At 40.0% G+C, this 17,345-nt stretch overlaps 1 protein-coding gene across 5 annotated transcripts in view; it reads right to left on the bottom strand.

Moving 5' to 3' along the window:
• Positions 1–3,907: 3,907 nt before the first annotated feature.
• BRD10 (bromodomain containing 10) overlaps positions 3,908–17,345 on the bottom strand; it is a 46,694-nt gene continuing 33,256 nt past the window's right edge. For 4 of the 5 annotated variants that reach the window (XM_071732031.1, XM_071732029.1, XM_071732032.1 and 1 more), the window contains 4 exons: positions 12,040–12,155; positions 9,843–10,030; positions 9,387–9,518; positions 3,908–8,056 (listed from right to left, as the gene is read on the bottom strand). In XM_071732031.1, the coding sequence (XP_071588132.1) occupies positions 4,506–8,056; positions 9,387–9,518; positions 9,843–10,030; positions 12,040–12,155 (3,987 nt within the window). In that variant the 3' untranslated portion in view covers positions 3,908–4,505. The remainder of the gene's footprint in view (positions 8,057–9,386; positions 9,519–9,842; positions 10,031–12,039; positions 12,156–17,345) is intronic. The other variant, XM_071732033.1, reaches the window with a different exon arrangement.

Genomic DNA, 17,345 nt, shown 5'->3' with positions numbered 1-17,345 from the left:
TGAAATGCATAGTTCAAAAACCTTTATTTGGTCCCACACATTTTTCAGTAGTATCAGCATTAAATACGTCACCAGCCATTTCAGAAGTTCAGGAGGAAGTTAACATTATCTAGGCAGAAAAATTAATTTTCAGAAATTTTTAAGACCAAATTGCTGGAACAGCTGAACAGCCAGAGATGGACCTATTGAGCTCTTGACACTAGCTTATAGACACAAGATAGATAAGCACTCCTAGTAACCTACACTTCACTTCTCAGAGAGTCCTCCCGTTTTTCCTCCCTGTGAAAGGAGTATTCTTTCTTTATAGACACAGTTAGTGGTCTCATACTTTAGTTAGTGCATAAAAATAAGAGTGAAATATGTAGGTTCACTGAGTGCTATATAATATAGGTGGAAGCTTCATTTCTCATATCCCTCTCATAGCCCTCTCACAAATTACATTTTTGGATCTGTCTCTATACCCAACAAGGGTACATTTCAGAGGCTGACTGCTGATCCACTAATAAACCACCAATAGAGGACAGGTCAGAACTTGAAAGCAAGAGACCTGTAATTGCCAGAGCTACAGACTGCAAGAACTGTCTGTTATGTACTTTCTGTACTACACTAATTCACACTGAACTTGGCCAAAGACAAGCTAAAACGTTCTAGGATGTCTGTCCCCCCCAAAACCAGAAAGAAATGCACAGAAACTTTTCAACTACCACACATGCACAATGTGGTGTAGAGCTTTCAAATTCTAGGACAGGCTTTCACTAAGACTGTAGTATCACCTCAGAGTAATAGATTTAGATTTATAATTTCTCTGGTATGGTCATGTATGTCCTGGGAAGGTGTAAAAGTCAAAGATCTCCAGCTCCTCTTTTTTTACCCTCTTTGCAGTCAGGCTGCAATCAGATGCCACTTACTATAATTCTCAAAAACCATGACTTTTGAGATTAATTTTCACCCACCAAATGAGCATATGAAGAAACCCTTGGGCAATTTGAGACCTCCCCCAGGATGCTGATGAAGAGGGGTGGCTGGAGAATGAAGCTCTGCTTGCTCCTGGTTTGCATTAAAATGCTCCCTCAGAGAAGTGGACATACTGCTTGTCAAAGCTCATCTGTATAAGAAGATGTCAGCAACACCTCTGTAGCTAGGCACGCAATCCTTATGTAGATACAGTGCACAAAACTGAAAACCAAGCCCTTCATTGGTGTTTGTGACGCTGGGAAATGAGCAGCAGCAGCAGTTGCACTGTCAGTGTTTGGATTCCTGGTATGATCCTGCTGGATCCTCTACTCCTAATGAGGTTACAAGTCTCAACATAACCCTAAAAGATTCTAGATTATTCATAAGCCACTCCAGCCATTGCACGAAGGTAAAAAGCAGCAGGTTCTGGTGAGTACAACCTTCCTGGCACACTGTACCACACAGCAAAACATTTACTGTCCCAAGAGGCATGGGGGTACTTATTGCAGATGTCAGAGAGCAGTAACAAAAGAAAGTAGTGAGGATTTCCTGCATGAAGCACTTTGGTATATATCAAAACAGTACCAGAGATTACTGTGCCCTATTTTATCAGAAAGGCAAAGGGGGAAGGTAGAAGTCACTATGACAACATTATTTACATGTAAGCTACAAGGCACAGCTGTGACTTCTTTAGTTCTGCCAGAAAACTCCTGCCATGTGATAGTGCTGAACAGCGCTCTTGCTGGACTCAGAGGCCAAAACTTGAGCAATGTTTGAGCAGCAAATGTGCCTTCACATTTCCAAACCATTTCAGTATAGCCCCAATTACATGTTTGGACCACGTGTTTTATTTGGTCCTTCCCTGAGAAGTACACCACGACCTGACTAGAAATTGGTTCAAGGTAAAGCATGATGCCTGCTCTTTTTTGAAGAGTATTATCTAAGGAAAAGGTGCAATGTTTGAATTTTTACTGGTTTGTGATTTCACATTTATATGGAACACACCCAGGTGGGTTTTGAATGTCTCCAGAGAAGGAGACTCCACAACTTCCCTGGGCAACCTGTGCCAGTGCCCTGTCACCCTCACGGTGAAAAAAATCTTGCCTCGTGTTTATATGGAACCTCCTATGCTCAAGCCCAAATATTTCTACTAGATTAGCATACACAAAGGTGTCATGCAAATATTTTTCTCCACCCAGGCCACTTGCAATATTAGAACCTAGTCTCTAACTTTCTGAACAATTTAGATACTCACTTTACAACAGACAAAATTTTAAAGGGAAAAGAGCCATTGTAAGATAAGAAAAAAATCCAAGAAAGTCAGTCCCAAGGTTGCAGCAGTGAAATGGAAATAAAATGAGCTGCTGTCAGATATGCTGCCTTTAGACTATGTAAAATGGTCTATGAAGAGACTGCCATACTCTGCCATCTTCCTCTGCTGGAAAAGTCACCTGCAGTAACCAACTGCAAAATGCAGTCAGATTCAAAAAGCAGATTCAAATATTGTAACCTCCGCAGACACCACTTACCACTCAGCATCTTTAAAACTGATTACGTAACAGCTTTGATGAGAAAGTAGGAAAAGTGTTTCAGGTAGCTTTTTCTAAAATAAAATCAAACCTCTCACCTCAAGGCTAGCAGGCCTGAGAAAAGATGATTCAGAACGAGGCAATTTCCCAATTCAATTTTTTAATTAGTGCAGAAAGGGAAGGTACCTATGGAAGGTACAGGTCTTTCTTCCCCTCACTCCCCCAGACCTCTAACTAACCAGTTACCAGACTGATTTTCAGAATATTATGAAGGGCAGCCAACACATGAGGGAGTGAGCTCTGGTTTTATATTTCAGACCAAGATACAAAATGACAAACTGTGCATAGCAAATGGAGAGGGAGGTTTGATCAAGTTTTGTCTTGATCAAGATCAGTTCAAGAATGATGCTGAATACTGACACATAAGCATTTATCTGCCTTAGAAGTCACAGCTACTAAAAAGGGGAAACAATGTTAATGAGTTGTGAATTTTTCCCCTCTAGTTTCTTAAGAAAACCCAAAACCAAGCTAACAAAAAAATCTCCCTCTCCAAAGATATGCAGCCTAAGATAGTATCCTCCAAGCAACTAAGCAGCTAACAGACTGTAACTTCATCCTTTAAAATAGCACTTCTAAGATCATCTTCCATCAAATGATGACAGGCACCCTCTCTGCTTATGCTAAGTCTTAAAAGACACCAAAAAACTTCTTTACTTTCATGAACACTGCAACATACCCCTGTGAATAAGGCTGATCTGCATAGAACAACTGAAGGGTTTTATGAGATCTGAACCTCAACCAACAAATACTGAATGCACTGTAAAAAAGGGGAAGGTTTACATAATACATAAATTATTCCCACTAAAAGTACAAATAAGACCTTCTTTAATACTCTGTGATGTTTTAGCACTGTTGCTGCAGATAGACTGACTATCCAGAAAGCACGACTGGTGAAAAAAATGGATTGAATATTGGCTCTTTGATACAGTTACCAGGTAGGTTGTTAATGCATTGAAGGCCTTAGAAGAAGAAAACAATGAACTATTTAAACAGATCTATGAACTTTATGACAAAACATGGTAGTCCTGAACAGCAATCCATGTGACTTTCAAGACTAGGAAACCATTTTTAGCCTTACCGTATCACTGGAGATTTTAGGCACTATAGTAAAATATTTATTAAGAATTGATGAAATATGAGCTACCCAGTCCTGTATCAGGAGGATCAACAAGATGGCTTTCTTTCCAGATGTTATTAAATCTTGTGAAATGTAAACCACGAAGAGCAGAGGAGTTTAAATACTTTCAATCTACTATATTCCAAATTCTGAGATGTATCTGCAGTAAGTAAGGAGATATGTATGCATGAATCCTGCTATGGTGTAACAAATACATAAATTTTAAAACTACTGCCAACACCAACGATTACAGCAACTTGTTTTATTGTATGCAGATTCTTCTGCATAGTTGCCAAAACAGTACACTGGTCCAAAGTTACTAAAATACTTAAAAAACTATACATTATGTAAACAAAACATAAATAAGACAGCATAGTTCTTTGTACATATAGTTTAGTACAGACTGTTAGGAATTCATGAATATGTACAATTCTACACCATACACTGCATTTTTACAATGCATATGCTTTTACAGAAAAAAAAATCTGACAAAAAAGGAGATAAACACACTGTCATAAACACACTGGCAGACAGTCCATACTTTAAGATGGAACATGTGCAAATGGCTAGATTTCTCCAAATTAAAATGTTTAATGAACTAATTTCTGACCTTGTTATTAAAGAACTCTCTGAAAACATCTCTCTGACAAACTAAATTATTTTTTTCTTCCTCCTAAACCCCACAGGGAACAGGAAAAAATGTTAATTTTAAGTCATTTTGAATAAATCAACTATTGCAAACAGTAAGAAATTACCTAACAAGTACAACTTCTAAAGTCAGAAGAATCCCCCAAAATTTCAAACTGGCTCATTTGCAGTAAGTTCAGGATGCAGCTTTATCAGATTCATGACTGAGATGCAGGGAAGATAGCGGTAGGATTTCTACTTGTGGACACAACAGAAGGCAGTGATGAAGACAGGGAAGAACCTTTTGGTAATGGAGTATTCATAGCATTCAGAATGGCTCCCTCAGGACTGACCAACAGTTTTGTAACAGAAGTGTCTAAGTGAAATGCTGAAGTGTTGCTTGGCAAATGTGAGCTTGGAGTATGAATGGCAGAAACCACAGAAGATGTAGCTACAACATTAACAGGAGACTTTATCACTGAAGACACTGTCGGTGTGGCTGCAGACAGTGGAGCACATGAGCTTGCTGGAGTGCTATGTGCCTGGGGTGTTACAACACATAAAGCACCAGCAGGGTTCACAATTTTTGAAGAACTTTTCAAAGGAAGCTTTGATATTTGCCAACTTAATGAAGTAGCTGGGGATAGCATGATTTTTGAGGTTACTGGATTCACATTTGGCACACCCTGAAGCTCCTGACCATGGTTAACAGAAGGAGTCTGTTTTGTGTCACAAGACAGAAGAAGAATGTGGCTGCCAGCTCCAAGGCCTTGCGATGGAACAACAAAACGAGTACCATTAATCATTATCTGAGTTCCAGGTGCCAAAGGCATACAGGTGTTAATGACTATTTTCTGTTGAATGCAAGGTTCATTCAACTGCCCTCCTACCTTGCTTGTTACAGCCGGAGAGCCTGAAGACAACTGAATGGTAGAAGCACAAGTGTAAGCATAACTGGGTATCCCTGTACTGGGAGGCACCTGCCGGCACTGAAGGGGAGAAAAACTGGGAAAACTGATGACTTTACCTGCATTTGGTGATGGAAGAGGCAATGAATTCTGAGGATTGTGAATAACTGCATTACTTGGTATAGCAGCTGAAACCCCTGATGACTGAAACTGAAGGAGTGTGGGCAACTGGATTTTTTGTACTGGAGGAGGAGCTGGAACTGCTGCCAACTGAGGAACTGCATGTAACACATTATGGGGGTTGACTACAGATCCAGGCAAGCTAATGACTGGAAATTGCAAAGCAGATGTTAAGGTCTGAGGAGATACTGTTGGCTGTGTTGTTGATATCAGCACAGATGATGCAAGGTGTCCTGTTTTCACAGTTGACACACCTACAGTATTTCCAGTATTTGATGTACACAGTCGATTACCCAGATTTGGCCTTGTTCTTGAGGGATTATTTCTCCCAGTCGGGACAGTGGACAGTGTCCTGGAAGAAGTTCCAGCTGATGTTACTGAAATAGATTCTACACATGCATTTGCTGTTGTTACTGTAGAGGCATTTTCAGCTTTTGTTGCAACACATACAGATTCACTAACTGACACAGCACTTAGACTCACAAAACTCTGAACAGGAACCAAAGTACTACTACTACTTGTCAAAGACAGTGCCAGGCCCATACCTTTTTTGTCTTCTCCCTTAGAAATGGCAGAGTGCAATATATTAACAGATGGAGCCTGTTGTGCACTGCCTTTAGTATTTACAATGGTTTGACCTATGTTTAGTCCAATTTTCACATCTTTTACTTGAGCAACAGTTGGTGATGGATTTATTCTTACTGGTGGTCCTACTGTAGATGGGATCAGAACCAACTGTGGTTGCTCTGTGGCATTAACAAAGGTTTTGCTTAGGGAGGAAGGAAGGTTATGTTTCAATGGCTCTGCAACTAGACCAGTAGTTGATGGGCCATTAGCAACTTGTGTGTTAATGAACACCAGCTTCTGAGCATTCACACCAGTTGATGCCACAGAGGTTATAATACTGATTCCTGATGCACCACAGGGAGATAAAATAGGTGGGTTTGAGACTAAGGTAAGTTTCTGGACTGGAGTACCACTAATTACATCTCCTTTTGCTGCTGAATTAGATTCAGATTGTATAATAGGATTTGTTTTAGTATAGACTTGTCGCTGCTCTGCAGAATTTGGAGTTACAACTGTGTTATTTTGTCCAGTGCTAGTCACACTAACAGGACTGTGTGGAGCTGCTGACATCAAACTGCTAGCTAATGAAATGGAGTTCTCTCTTACTTGACCCAAAGTGCCCCCCACAGCAGGCTGCTGTAATGTGAATTTGATATTTTTCTCCATTGCCTGGGTAAAATCAGCTGGGAGAGTTGGAATGTTAACAGAAGGAGCAGTTGATGGGGAAAGTCCAGAAAGAGGCAATTGTCCAGTATGTTGGAGACCAGACGAGGCTGTTACTACAGATGGAAGAACAGAGCCTGGTAATGCTGTAGTTTTTGGTGTAAGAAAAGCTTGAAGTTGAGGTGTGCAAGTGGAAACTGAACTAGATGATAGACTGCTCTGTGAACTCTGGTCTGGGTTTGTTCGCACTTTAACGATTCCTGTATTTCCACCTCGTGTTGTGACCAAAATAGATTGTGATTCTCTTATACACACAGTCTTCAGCTCTTGCCTCGTCTCAACAGAGTCATTTGTCTGCTGTGATGAAACACTAGGACAGGCAGAAGCAGTGTTTGGAGACCCATTTAATGCTGCTGCTGCTATCAAAGGCTGTGTAGCTGTGGAAAGATTAGGTGAAGTCAAAGAAACAGGGAATGTGGCAGTTGTAACTGTAGTCTTGATTTTGTCAGCCTGACTCACCTTAGTTGATGGTAACAAGTTACCTGCTGAAGTTACAGCAGGCAGTAATTGCACAGTGTTTATAGGACCAGTCACTTGTGACAAGTGGGTAATATTCCTGTTAAAAATTGTACCAGGTGACTGAGTGGTAGCACTAGCAGAGCTCGTTACTGCAGGAGTTAAAGGAACACTGACATTTGATATTTCTGGTGAAATTTTACAGGGCAGTTCAGATGATTTTTGTTGTAGTGACTGGATGTCCTTGGGCACAGCTTTTCCTTCCTTCTGCTGAATAACAAAGTTCTTTGGTAAAATAAGAACTTGTTGCATGACTTTTTCTCCAGTTTTAGGGTCAATCACTGGTTGCACTTGAATTTTCACAGAGCTGTTCTGAAGGTCTATTGGTACACAGTGGCCATTTGGCATTTTGTACATCATTTGTAAAGGAGTCATTGAACTGGTCTGGCAGGGCAATGCTGGTTTTACAAGTGATGATTCCAAAGGTGGTAAAGCTGGATTTTCTGAAGTAGGTAGATTTATGCCTGGGGGAGGTGACAGTTTATTTGTTAAGGTCACTTTGTTACCAGTATTCTTGGCAAGTAAGGCCTGAACGGGTTTGGTCCCTTTCCGAACTGTTGATGCTGATGTTGTAGGATCTGTCGAGGAAAATGATGCTTGAGTTGACCCTTCACATTGTTTCAGCTCAGTCAAACAACTATCTGGCTGCTGGTGACTTCCTGAACTCTGGGTCACAGCCTCAGTAGTGCTCAGCTTAACCTTCTTCCTCGGTGAAAGCTCATTAGTGCCTTGATCCAGACAAGTATTTTGCTTCGACTGTCGCTTAATGCATTTGGGAAGTGTCTTCGGTATTTCTTTAGAAGCTGATTCCTTTTTCAGAATTCTGTTTTTTCCTGCAGGTAAATTCATCTCTAATGAATTCATCTTCATTTCATCTGCAAGGATATTAAAACAGGAACTGCATTTTACACGTTTGCAACTGATACCTCTGTGTAACAATTTTACAACATCTAGCTAAAGGCAAAATGCTAGTTTGCAAGTGTAAGGCTATATGGAAGGAAAATGTCTCCTTCTTTAAGGGCATCTGGTCAAGGACCTTTTCCCACTGCAACAAGAGGGTGAATATGAAAAAGAGAAAATCATCAAACAAGAATATACAGGGACACAAACCTAACTGGCAAGGGAGACTGTAAGGAAAATCAGGCCTGGTCATTCACACTGATCGATGAAGGCACATGAGAGTGCAAGAATATTTATTCCAGCAATGTTTATTCTCATCAGGGACCTGATTAATTAGGGAACCTGGGGAAAAAGGGAGACTAGCTGATGAGCAGGGTGTGCTGGGGTCTCGGTTGACCTATAAGGCAGACTTGTGAGTGTGGAGTGCCTGCAGATCAAGGGTGCAAGTGTCACATATTCCACACTAAGTATTGGGTGAACAATGCAGGAAGTGGCCAGGAGGGCCCAGGATGCACAGCAGAGGGGCTGTGCATTCAGATTTTAGAAAGGTTTTGGCAGAGCAGGGATATACAGGGGTCTCTGTGAGGGCAGGTGAAGAGCTGCCCTGTGCCAGGCACAGCTGGGCCCAAAACAAATCCACCGCAGGACATCAGTAAGCACATAAGTCAAGCTGGTGATGCCTCACTGAAAAGCCTACACAGAAGACTGTGACACAGAGTGAGGAAAAAAAAACAGTAGAAGCAGCAACATTATAGACACCAAGATCAGTGAATATGAAGGGGACATAGTACTGGTACTGGAATGGACTTCCCTGAAACCCCTGAAGACTGCATGGTGAAGCAGGCTGACCCCCAGCCCCCCCATGGAGGGCCATGCTGGAGCACGTAACTACACTGCAGCCTGCTGAGGACCCCAGTCTAGAGCAGCTGAATATGACCTGAAGGAAGCTGCTGTGAAATCGAGAGCCTACTCTGGAGCAGTCACATAACAGGAACTGTGGATTCCTGGGGACCCACACTGGAGCAGTCTTACCCTGAAGGACTGGGGTCCTCTGGAGAGAGGACTTATGGTGGAGCAGTTTGTGAAGGACTGTATCCTAGGAGGGACCTCATGCTGGAGCATGCAAAAGTGTGAGGAAGGAGCAGAGGAGATGAAGTGTTTTGATAATTCCCATCCCCCTCTTGGCTACATGACAGGGCAGGAGGGCATAAGAACTGAGAATGAAGTTGACCCTGCGAAGAAGGTGAAGCTGAGGTGAGGGAAGGGGACAGGAGGGAAGTTTTTTTTAGTTTGTGTATTTCTCACCACCCCACTCCATTTTTAATTGGCAGGAAGTCAAGTTAATTCTCCCCATGTGAGTCTGTTTTGCCTGTGACAGTAACTGGTCAGTGATCTTCCTGTATGCATCATCACTGATGAGCTTCCCCATCTTATTTCCTCTCCCTGTCCTGTGAAGGAAGAGGAGTGACAGAGCAGCTGGCTGGGGTTCTGGCAGCAAGCCAAGGCCTACACATTATAAACATAAATTCTGAGCAGACCTACTATGCTATTACAGAAATAGTTAAGCACAAAAATGGTAGAAACTTCAGTAATTGGAATTTTCATCTTCATCAGACATGCATCACAAGCTACTTCAATATTATCACAGCAGTAGCACAGGCAAAAAGTAGGACACACTCACATGGAAAAATTAAGGTCCTGCATCAGCTTGATTCAACTCCTGTATCAAGTTCAAGCTATCAAATTCCAGTAGAAGCTTACCATTGTCTGGGTGATCTTTTTCAGCAGCTTCCACATTTTCTACAGACTCTGAAAATTTACTGCATTCTACTGCAAAAGCATCTTTGCCAGAATCAACTTCACTTTCATCATTACTCCACAATTCTCTATTAAATTTGTCATGGTCTGGATGTCTTTTAAAATCGTCATAGTCCTTCTTCAATCTAGACCTTGAAAATAACAAAACTAATGTTACTAAAGAACCACACTGGTTTTAACTTTTTTTCTTTTTTTTTTAATTTGTACTTCCTACCACACAAAAAGTTGCTGCAGAATTAATAGCATGTGCCATTTAAAAAAATTTCACAGTAGCTTTGTCTGCGAGTCTCTAAAACCTAGAAAATGTGAAGTAACAGCAATGTCCCTTCTCCTACCAAAATGAAATTCTGTGATATTAAGTCCTCTAACAATAGGTGAAAAGACTGAGTCAAATATGGCTGTTATTGTTTTATTGTATCCATCTTCTGTTTCTTCCTTTATCTTGAACTGTGATGGATATAGCTGTATGGACTTCAATGTTAGCTGAAACAAGTCTACTCTTTCCTCTAAAGGCAACTCCAGCTAGGGAATTAAGGAAATTTTTTTCTTCTTAAATGCATCATGCATTTGACCCTGCTGTAATCTAACATTTTTCTTTAAGAAAACTTTCATTCCTCTGGGCCATTACAAGAACTGCCATTGTCACTCCCACAGGTTCACACTCCACTAAGATAGGGCACATGATGAAAACACATAGCTGCTTTATTCATTGTAACACCATTCAGAAACACATCCACTTATCATGATACTCCTATACTGCTCCATATTTCCACTGTCCCTTCATCTAAACAATTGTTTTAGATGAGACCGAGGGGTTATTTTAGTGTACTTTGGCCACACAGTTCCAGACAAAAATTTACTCATATTAGGTAAAGCTCACGTATAGGATTCCACACACCTAAATAACAATTCTAACAATTCTACTTCTGCGTTCTGTAACTACATTTAGCAAACAAGAATTAACACTAGGCACCAAACCATTCCACAGCAGAATTTATAAAAATGGTAAATAGAACTGGAAAGGCCAAATGCTAGAAACAGAAACCCTAACAGTATTACTATCTCCCATTTCCAAAAGGGGTCTGAATTGCTACAGACAGGAAGAAATGAACAGCTGAGGAAAATGAACAGAAACTTGAATAGAAAGGAATAGGAAAAAAGGAAACTCTTCCTTAGATCTATTATTTAACACAGTGTCCAAATTTCCAAATAAGGACATAATTCATGCATGATATCCACAAAATGAGCCACTAAGAAATGAACTCTTAACACTTCTGTTTACTTTGGTGCTAGGGAGATGACTTTTTGTAACATAATACCTTTTACACTTTTCAGAACTTGTTCTGCACCATGGGACTGTGTATGTTGCTTCCTTCACACATTTAAGCATCTCACTTCACTTTACCAATCATTTGACACAATTCAAGCTTCTAATCATTACTTGCTTTTTAAACACCTATGTGGAAAAACTAAGGCAGGATCAGAGCAACAGCTATATGGCTAACTGATAAGAATAGCACAAGCTTTAAGACACAATAACCACACCAAGCCAACATCCAACCTCTAGTATCTCTAATAGAGGTAGCACCTTCACTGCTACCAATACTGGCCCCCACTAGATTTAAATCAGTCACCATGTCACTGATATTTCTCAGACAACTCATTCCAGTTTCATTTCAAACCTGCAGGGTTACAAAGGCCTTGAAACAATGTTTTATGAATTGCTTTGTGGTGAATTCATAAACAACCAATTTTGGTAGCTTGAGAGAGTAATTAGTTTAATAAAGAATTCTAAGAAGCTCTTGTCTAGATTTCTATATACAGGGTTTCAGAACTTCTTAATCAAACAAACAGCAATACAAATCCCAGCTGTATTGTGATATAGCTACTGATAGGGTTGCCTAAGGAATCTAGAGCATTTCAGAGGAAAAAAAAATAGGGGGTTAAAACTCAAATATTTACAGACAGTAAGTCTGGGACATAAAATGATTCCTCCAACTGAAGCACTACCAGTGCCTGGTAGTGGAGAATCAAAGTATTTTCTTTGAATTTATTTGAGAAGGAGGCTTACTGATTAGTTTTTAAAAGACGAATTTTATTCTCTTTTCCATCTTATTCTCTATTTTTAAAAAATACTTACCTGTTTCTTTGAAATGCTTTCATTAGCTTTGGTTCCCATGGCAACAGTTCATTGAGCAGTCGTATCAAGGTACCATGCAGTTCCTTTACTGCTTGCTTCCGGTGGTACCATCTTCCCTGAAAACATAAATACCATTTATTTATATTGCATTAGCCCTGAATCTTATTATGCTGCATAAGTATTACAATAATGTTGGTACTCTAGTACAGCATAAGAGAAAAATAACTGGAAGAAAATATTAGTAGAAGAAAATACATAGTACATTTTAGTTACAGATAATCTTAACCTATATAAAACATTAATAGTTACACCTTTTCTTTTAATACAGAGATAATGTTCTACTTAGGAAAGCAATAATGCAAGAATGTTCACACTCCAGTCAAACTTAAAACTGAATCAGAATCATATGAACACACAGTGTATTTTAAATCACTTAAATGAGTAATTAACATAGCTAAGAATGCATTCAGGTCAGGGAAACCAATCATGTGTGTGTACTTTTTACAGAGACAAAATTTCTATAGAAAATCTTACCATAATCTAATTTAAAGTAAGTGATATCATTTATATTTTTTACAATATTTGAAAAAGCAATTACTACAATTTTCAGAGATAAAACCACACAGTTTCTGCATTACTATTTTTTGCATTTTATTCAAAATGTCAGACAGATTTTTTTAAAAAAAGAAAAGTATTGCAAATTGCTAATTTATCAAGTTTTCTAACATAAAAGCTTTAAGCTTTCAACTTGAATGTATAATTAAAAATGGTTTTCTTTTCCAAACTGACATACATAATTCTATGATCTTCCACGGAGAACTGATGTTTTAATAAACCTGAAAAGGCTGAATGAAGATAAAAGACACTGGGAAAAGACAAGGAGCATGTATCTTGTTAATAAATCAAAAACATGGTGGCTGTAATGCTGCAGAACACATCTCTTAACACTCTTCGATACCCCTTATTTCTTCCCAGAACTTTATTCTCAACCTTATTACATAAAGTACTAAAGAACACATATATATGTAACGGCTACAAAAAGAGATGTGGTATATTCTGGTACTTCTGCCACTCTAATAATTCTGTGCATTTTATGTAAATGAGGATTTTACCTCGAGTTGTCTGAAAGGATGTAAGACGGCAGAAGGACTATGGTTCTGCAAGAAAAAGTAGCAAGACTTGGGAATTTTATTTTATATTAATATTTAGCTTTTGGGAGATGTCATATCCTTCATGTCTTCCTGTGGTCCAGCATACCACAAAATGTAGGGCAGGAAAAGATGGATAAGACTTGACACAGATCCCTTTCAGTCTACAATTACGATTTTTCTTTGAACTTGGGAATAATTACTTTCTATACATTTCAGCAGGTCTCTTCAATGAACAGGAAGATCTGTCACCCTGAATGCTTGTTTTAAGACCAGCTATTCTTTATAGAGAATAATTTACATGTTTTGTAACAAAACAAATAGCTACTCTTTCATCCTTCATTTAAAACTACAAAAGTGAAGATTTTAAGTAGGTAATTATGCTACATTACCCCCTAATGGTTAGTGTTGAGCACACAGACAGGGCCATCAAACAGCAGTCTAATATCCTTCAGTTGTAGCTAGTCATATTTCACACATCATTACAGAATCACACAACTATTACAGTTGGAAAAGACTTCTAAGGTCACTGAATCCAACCACCAACCCAGAGAAAACCACCATGCCCAACACTGCATGTTCTGAAATGCCACATCAACACTGTTTTTTAAATACCTCCCGGGATGGTGACTCCACCACTTTCAGGGACTGACTGCTCTCTCACTCCATTTCCCCTGGTGCAACTTCAGGGCATTTCCTCTAGTCTTGTCATTACTTACTTGAGAGAAGAGGCCAACCCAACATCCACCTCACTACAACCTCCTTTCAGGAGAGCAAGAAGGTGTCCCCCACCTCAGCTTCCTTTTCTCCAACCTAAACATTAGCAATTCCCTCAGCCTCTCCTCATAGAACTTGTTCTCCAGACCCTTCACCAGCTTGGTTTCCCTTCTCTGGACACACTCTAGCAACTCAATGCCCTTCTTGTAGTGAACAAAGTACCTGAACTGCAGCCTTACCAGTGCTGAATACAATCACTTCCTTAGTCCTGCTGGCCACACTATTCCTGGTACAAGCCAGGATGCTGTTGGCCTTCTGGGCCATGCGGGCACACTGCTGGCTCATATCCAGCTGAGTGTCAACTAGCACACTCAGGTAAACACACAAAAAGCAAATCAATTACTTGCCAGTATCCCAGTTACTGTTTCTCACTGGGATTTTGAATCTTTTAAGTTATTGTGGTTTACTTGTCTGTCTATGCAAACACGACATTTTTGCAAAGCAAGCCATGACACAAGTAATCTACTATTCCTGAAATATAGTAAAGAGGAAGGGACGTTAAAAAATGTCTATAACCTTAAGAGACATCACTTCAAAATCCAGCATTACTATTATGCAATTCCATTCTTTAACAGTTTTTTTTCAAGGAAAAAACCAAAAAAATCTGTAATTGATAAAGCTATGACTTAACTGCCTATTTCAGTATTACAGAGCTCCTATTAATTCCTATAAATACAATTTGCCTTTGTCTGTATTGCAAACTCTTCTCAGTAATATCAAATAATACAATGCAGGAGGAGATACAAACTGAAGTTTAGAAGGTTCAGGGTAGACCTCGGAACATCTATTAACATCAGAAACATGGTTCTCAGGTTGCACAGAGAAGCTGTTGAATCTCTGTGCTTCCTTCTTGCTTTCATAACTTGGCTAAGTCAGGTACTTGATGACTTAATGCAGCACTGACAAAAGTCCTGTTTCAAGGTAAGGAGAAATTAAAACACCCCTTTAAACCACTGTCTGTAGGGTTCCTTACGATGGAAGATGAAATTTTCCAACAGTCACCTGATGTGTTATAGGAATAGCAAATAAATAGAATTCAACAATTCATGGCACAGAAGGAACTGACCATGGCAGAGTAGCCATGACCATTCCACTCAAAGGAATCCAAGTACAGCTGTCCAGAAAAATTCCCTGAGGAAGGGTTTAGTGGAATGGCAGGGTTGGTACAAAGGAATAGCTATTACAGCCATGTAGTTCAGTCTTTGTCAGAAACGCAGATCTGGATGCACTGCCTTCTGGTGTTTATAGAATCCAGCAGGATTTTATTAGTAGACATGCACTAATATTACTCAATTACATGAACCAGACTATTTCTATGTAGAGGAGACCACAAATCCTCAGGTGTCACTGATAATGAACTGGGAGCTTAAGCCCAGGTGCGCCCACTAATTAGGGCCTGCCCCAGCCGGAAATGGGCGGGGCTGAAGGGCAAGGTAAAAGGCATGCTCCCAGAAGCAGAGTCAGTCAGAAGCAGATGAAGACGCCTGAGGAGAGGAACAGCAGGAAAGAGCTCCCGGAGAAGAACTGAGTCCCCCGAAAGAAAGAAGGCTCGCCGCAACATCTGGTGGAGAATGCGGGCAACAACAACAGCAGCCGTGAATGCTGAGGTGAGATAAAGAGCTCTACGTGACCACGTTGGTTGCGGGAAGCTCTACAAAGCCTGGCTTAACTGCGAAAGGCGATAAAAAGAGCTCCAAAAACGCAACCACGGGAACAAGCTCCACGAGGCCTAGCTTAAATGCGGAAGGCGGTGTGTAGAAGCTCAAAATAGAAGCCCAGCACGGCAAGATACAGCAGCCCGGTATGGCAAGCCAGGCGGGAGAGAATAATTAAACGTTTATCTGGCGCCCCCTCGATGCTCTTAGCTGAGTGTCCTGCGGGGCCCGAAGCGTTTACTTCGAGAAATATATTTATTGAAAAATGTTTATCCGGCGCCCCCTCGATGCTCTTAGCTGAGTGTCCCGTGGGGCCCGAAGCGTCTACTTTATAAATTATTGTAAAAATGTTTGATGTTTTAAAAATGAATTGTAAAAATGTTTCAAAAAAAAAAAATGAATTGTAAATTGTTGTAAATGTTGAAAAATAATGAAAATGTTAAGGCCTATTGAAAAAAAACAAAAAAAAAACAAAAAAAAAACAAAAAAAAAACTTCATTTTTTTCAACAAACAACAAAAAGGGGGGAAATGTAGAGGAGACCACAAATCCTCAGGTGTCACTGATAATGAACTGGGAGCTTAAGCCCAGGTGTGCCCACTAATTAGGGCCTGCCCCAGCCGGAAATGGGTGGGGCTGAAGGGCAAGGTAAAAGGCATGCTCCCAGAAGCAGAGTCAGTCAGAAGCAGATGAAGACGCCTGAGGAGAGGAACAGCAGGAAAGAGCTCCCGGAGAAGAACTGAGTCCCCCGAAAGAAAGAAGGCTCGCCGCAACATTTCTACCTCTAAAGGACTTGAAGAGTTTACTCTTGACATACATGTGAAGAAACAGTTCAGTTCACCTGAGTTAATTCTATGATAAAAGTCTGCATTCCTAATCGATTCTTTAAATATCCAATGCCTAACTTGGATTTGTATGGAGTTACGTTCTTATGTGGTCTGTAATTAGAACACTGTCAGTTCCACTACTAGGGATGTGACTTCGAGTTAACATCATTTCCCAGGTAATGACAAACAAAACACCATTTTCTTCTGGAAACATAATGTAAAGTATTAACAGCCAAACAAAAGCAAAAAAAAGGCCTAGACAGAATACAAGAGTAAAACACTTCATTCAGCTGTGTTAAGTAAATTTTAAGAATGCAAATATAATAAAAATACATTTCAGAAATGCGCTGAATGTTTCTATATAAAAACAGAGAGACATTCAACACATTCTCAACTGAAAACTTACCTTTAATAACAAGGTTTCTGACATCCAGAGCAGCCAGGAAGTGCTGACTCCACTCTCCATGATGCCCCAACATACACTATACTGGCATACTTATCATGGAACCCCAAAGCAGACTGGAGCCAGGATATGGATATATGGGGTAAGGACTGAACTTCATAAGGGAGTTTTTGTTTTGTTTTTAAATAAACACACACACACACAACACCACAATATTCTGCAGTTTTATGAGATTTTCTTTAGTCTTTACTTTACATCCCAGGGACATAAAATAAAGAAAATCAGAAATCTTATAAAACCATGCAATATTGTTGAAAAGGGGTGGTGGTGGATGGAGGAAACTTACCTTACCCTTAATAGGCCTGCTCCATTCTGCAGCGGGGTTCTGTGGTATGTGTGACATCACCAGTCTATCATTTTCTAGTGATGTCACACAGAGAGGGAGTTGGTGATCAGCTGCTTTGGACATCAGATACCTAAAGAAGAGAGACCAATAA

This window comes from Heliangelus exortis, chromosome Z (assembly GCF_036169615.1).
Source record: "Heliangelus exortis chromosome Z, bHelExo1.hap1, whole genome shotgun sequence".
NCBI classification, from domain to species: Eukaryota; Metazoa; Chordata; class Aves; order Apodiformes; family Trochilidae; genus Heliangelus; species Heliangelus exortis.
The sequence above is the reverse complement of the archived record's forward strand: the minus strand, read 5'-3'. Positions and strand labels throughout refer to the sequence as shown.